The sequence below is a fragment of the Octopus bimaculoides genome, chromosome 29 (assembly GCF_001194135.2).
Source record: "Octopus bimaculoides isolate UCB-OBI-ISO-001 chromosome 29, ASM119413v2, whole genome shotgun sequence".
Lineage (NCBI taxonomy): Eukaryota > Metazoa > Mollusca > Cephalopoda > Octopoda > Octopodidae > Octopus > Octopus bimaculoides.
In genome coordinates, this window is record NC_069009.1 from 555,287 (window position 1) to 559,734 (window position 4,448).

At 35.0% G+C, this 4,448-nt stretch overlaps 2 protein-coding genes and 1 pseudogene across 3 annotated transcripts in view; all 3 read left to right on the plus strand.

The window, feature by feature from the left end:
• LOC128251256 (zinc finger protein 836-like) overlaps window positions 1-2,654 on the plus strand; it is an 8,193-nt gene extending 5,539 nt beyond the window's left edge. The window contains exon 3 of the mRNA XM_052978032.1: window positions 590-2,654. Within this exon, the coding sequence (XP_052833992.1) occupies window positions 590-1,599 (1,010 nt within the window). The 3' untranslated portion in view covers window positions 1,600-2,654. The remainder of the gene's footprint in view (window positions 1-589) is intronic.
• Window positions 1-3,486, plus strand: part of LOC106880326 (zinc finger protein 665-like) — a 13,414-nt gene extending 9,928 nt beyond the window's left edge. For both annotated transcript variants that reach the window (XM_052978013.1, XM_052978014.1), the window contains exons 3-4: window positions 343-384; window positions 2,963-3,486. The gene's annotated coding sequence lies outside the window, so the exon portion shown is untranslated. The remainder of the gene's footprint in view (window positions 1-342; window positions 385-2,962) is intronic.
• The window catches only part of LOC106880332 (zinc finger protein 665-like), a 55,538-nt pseudogene that overhangs the window by 26,985 nt on the left and 24,105 nt on the right, over window positions 1-4,448 (plus strand).

The window sequence follows — 4,448 nt, forward strand, 5'->3', positions numbered from 1 at the left end:
AAAAAAAAAAAAATGCGCGGCGAAAGAGAGGCTAATCGGAAAATTCACATCGGGGATGTTCCGAGTTTTCTCACCACTTCCCCGTTCGTCGGCGAAATTTCTTTTTCTTCATATTCGTTTTTTTCTGCCCCCACCTCACCAAATTTGGATGAAAATTTCATTTAAAAATATCTATTTTTCTGTAAGTTATTTTGTAACAATTTCAATTCCTCAATGGATATTGATCCATGCCAAAATAGGCATTAAATATATGACAATGCTGATGTTGTAATATTTACCATGTTGAATTGATATGTCATTTAACTATCCACTTAATTTTACTATGTCTTTTTTCTATTTCAGAATATTACATCATATTGAAATAAAAGAAATTACTTCATTCAGGTGCCTTTGATATTTTTATCAACTTTTATTAACTAAAGGAAGACGATATATTTATAAGGAGCATTCATCAATACATCAACCTCTTTATATAAACATATTCAGAGAAATGTAAAAGAGACTTTCATTGTTATATGTACAATTAATTACTCTCTCATAATGAATAATTTAACTAAACACAAAAACCCTGATGCAGAAGAAAAACCACATCACTGTACTATCTGTGGTAAATCATTCTCTCAAAGTGGTCACTTGACTGTACACAAGCGTACACATACAGGAGAGAAGCCATATCATTGTACTATCTGTGGTAAATCATTCTCTGAAAGCGGTACCTTGACTAAACACAAACGTACACATACAGGAGAGAAGCCATATCATTGTGATATTTGTGGTAAATCATTCTCTGAAAGTAAACATTTGACTCGTCACAAACGTACACATACAGGAGAGAAACCATATCATTGTGATATCTGTGGTAAATCATTTCCTGAAAGTAGTGACTTGAATAAACACAAGCATACACATACAGGAGAGAAGCCATATCATTGTGATATTTGTGGTAAATCATTCTCTGAAAGTAGTAATTTGATTCGTCACAAACGTACACATACTGGAGAGAAGCCATACCATTGTGAGATCTGTGGTAAATCATTCTCTACAAATAGTTATTTGACTTGTCACAAGCATATTCATACTGGAGAAAAACCATATCATTGTGATATCTGTGATAAATCATTCTCTCGCACTGGAGACTTGGCTAGACACAAACTTACACATACAGGAGAGAAGCCATATCATTGTGAGATCTGTGGTAACTCATTTTCTTCCAGTAGTCATTTGAGTCGTCACAAACGTATTCATACTGGGGAAAAACCATATTATTGTGCTATTTGTGGTAAATCGTTTTCTCGAAATAGCATTTTAACTTGTCACAAAAGTATTCATACAGGAGAGAATCCATACCATTGTGATATCTGTGGTAAATCATTCTTCTATAATAGTCAGTTAGCTTATCATATACGTATTCATACTGAAGGAAAACCACATCAATGTGATATCTGTGGTAAATCATTTTTTAGAAATAGCGATTTAACTAGTCACAAACGTGTTCATACAGGGGAGAAGCCATATCATTGTGATATCTGCGGTAAATCATTCTCTCAAAGTGGTACTTTAACTAAACACAAATTGGCGCATATAAGAAAAAAGCCATAACATTCCAATACCTGTGGTAACTATTTTTGGGAAATGGTGTCTTAACTATACATGAATATGTATAGTTGATTGAAAAGAAATAAACAACACATCAACACACTTTTTCTCCTGGTTATTTTTATGTGAAGCTTAAGAAAGTTATACTGTGGAGAATAGGAAGAGTGACCGCAATCAGTACACTGAATAATATATTGGTGGATAGAATGAAGGGTCACATGTTCGATATTTGAAGGGTGAAGCCCCTCCCCCATGACCCGACGGAGATCTCAAAAAGAACCTCGCCTCTACCCCCTGCAGAATGGACGATTACAAATCAGAATAGCGAAGCAGTTTTCTTTAGATCAGTGTCTAGTATGGAGGAAAGGCAATGATTGAAAAGGAGAGAAAATGACGTCAGAAAGGGACCGGAAGTGTTACGGCATGACGTCACCTCAGGAGGCCACAAGTTAAAAACGGCTTTTTTCCTATGGTATCTGTGACGGGGTCAAGTCAGGTATTGGAAACGGTCGTAGAATAGAATATGTGAGTACACTTTGTTGGAATAATCTAGTGGAAATTTGAAAGTTGACGGAATGGGACTAATCCAAACAGACAGTAGTGCCAGCTATTGGAGAATTAAAGAAATACTAACTTATAGAAGGGAAATAACTTCTGCAACACTTCAAGCAAAGTGAAAGTTAATTATTAATAAGGTTGATCAATTACCAATCACTGACTCGTTGTTGATATCTGACTACGGTTAAATTGACAAAGATTTAATCTAAGGCTGTTATGGTGATAATAATAATACTAATAATAATGTAAATAATGAAATTACGTGAACTTCTCGATGTTACATTAATTATTTCGAAGCGTAAACATAACAACATTAGGAAAATGTATTTGCTGTCTTAAATAACTGCCAAACTGAAATTTTGATCCATGATCGACTGTTACATGTGATTTAAAGGAAATTCATTTGTAAAATGAGAGTAATGTCGCATAATTAATTAGTGAAATGAGAGGAAACCGATTGATTAATGTTGTCCTGTTGTTTATGAGGCATAGATAAAACGGTAAGTTGATAAAGATTTACTTTATGGTTATATTAATAATACTAATGATAATGGGTGGCGCATTGGTTCAGTGGTTAGGGCAGCGAACTCGCGGTCATAGGATCGCGGTTTCGATTCCCCGACCGGGCGTTGTGAGTGTTTATTGAGCGAAAACACCTAAAGTGCCACGAGGCTCCGGCAGGGGATGGTGTGAGCCCTGCTGTACTCTTTTACCGCAATTTTCTCTCACTCTTACTTCCTGTTTCTGTTGTGCCTGTAATTCAAAGAGTCAGCCTTGTCAAGTAATTTTTATTGAACTTCTATTTCAGAAAATAAAAATGACAGCCCCTATTCTTACTAACGAAATGAAAAGGCATGCTGTAGTTGTGGCTTTGAATGCTAAGCGTGGTGATTTAGAAATTTCTCGTTTTCTAAAAGTTGCAAGATCTTTCGTTCACAAGATTCGGTGTGAGTTAGAGAAAGAAGATGGAAATGTATTACCTGTGTCAAAACGTAAAAAACATTCCAAGCGCTCCGATTCTATCAGGACACCTGAATTTATTCAGGAAGTGAAGCAAAACATTGAAGACAATCCAGGAAAATCAATGAGGTCAATTGCAAAAAAATTTTGTGTGTCAGAAAAAACAATCAGAAATATTGTGCATGAAGACATCAACTATAAATCTTACGTGAAGAAAGAAGAAAAGAAAGCTGTTTTATCAGATCCAAAAGACTTTTGAATATCTAAATATATCAACACAATGATGGGTTTTATGGTGCTGGATTTTTGAGGAATTTGTTATGAGAGAAGAAAGGAATGGGAATAATGAATAAACGTTTTAAGTGACATTGATTTTGTCTTTGTTGTGTTTTCATCTTCATCATCATCCTAGAAACAGATGAATCTAGGATCTATTTTAAAACGGGGGCGCCAGTATTTTCTTAACGAAACACTAACGAAACACTTTGAAACTTGGGACACTGGTAGAATGTGTCATATAAAACATCTTTTACTCTTAGTCTTCTTAACAAAAAAAAAAGAAGGAATTCGCAAGTTATTCCATGTTAAAGTTGTCGTATTTCTGTAATTTCAACCAATCACTGACGTCTATTCAGCTGAATAGAGTTACTGTTTGGCGGTCATAAAAATGTTATTCCCTGACATATTTCATCCGGTTCAATCGTAATTTATGCGCATATATTGTTTATATAATAAATTACGCTGTGCGTATCTATGTGTGTAACAATTTTAGAGTTCGGATTCTAGAGTTAGGGTTACGGTTACGGTTAACAGTCTAGTTAGGGTTAGGGTGAGGGTTAGGGGATTAATACGATATACACCGTTACAGCGCTAACTGTTTTCAACTGAATAGACGTCAGTGATTAGTAGAAATTATCGAAATAAGACAATTTTTTACATGAAATAAATTCGAATACAAAAATATTTTTCTGTTCACACAAAATAGATAAGTATACGAAGTTTGAAAGTCTTTCCGTACCAAAAACACTACATAAAACATAAATGAAAACTGGCGCCCCCGTTTTAAAATAGAACCTGAATCTATGATGTGCAAGCGCAAATACAACGGAGGATGGGATAGAGAGGATAAAAATAGGTGTTTAGTCTTCAGACCGTTCTTCTGAAACTGTTCTTCTACTTATTAAAAAAATTATGAAACCAGGGTCGACTATATATTCTGATTGTTGGAGTGCGTCGTACAATGGGATTACTGAAATAGATGTGACACCAAAAATACACCCTGGAAGAACGTAAAACGACGTTGTAAGATGGGGAAGATTCAACAGAAACAAAAT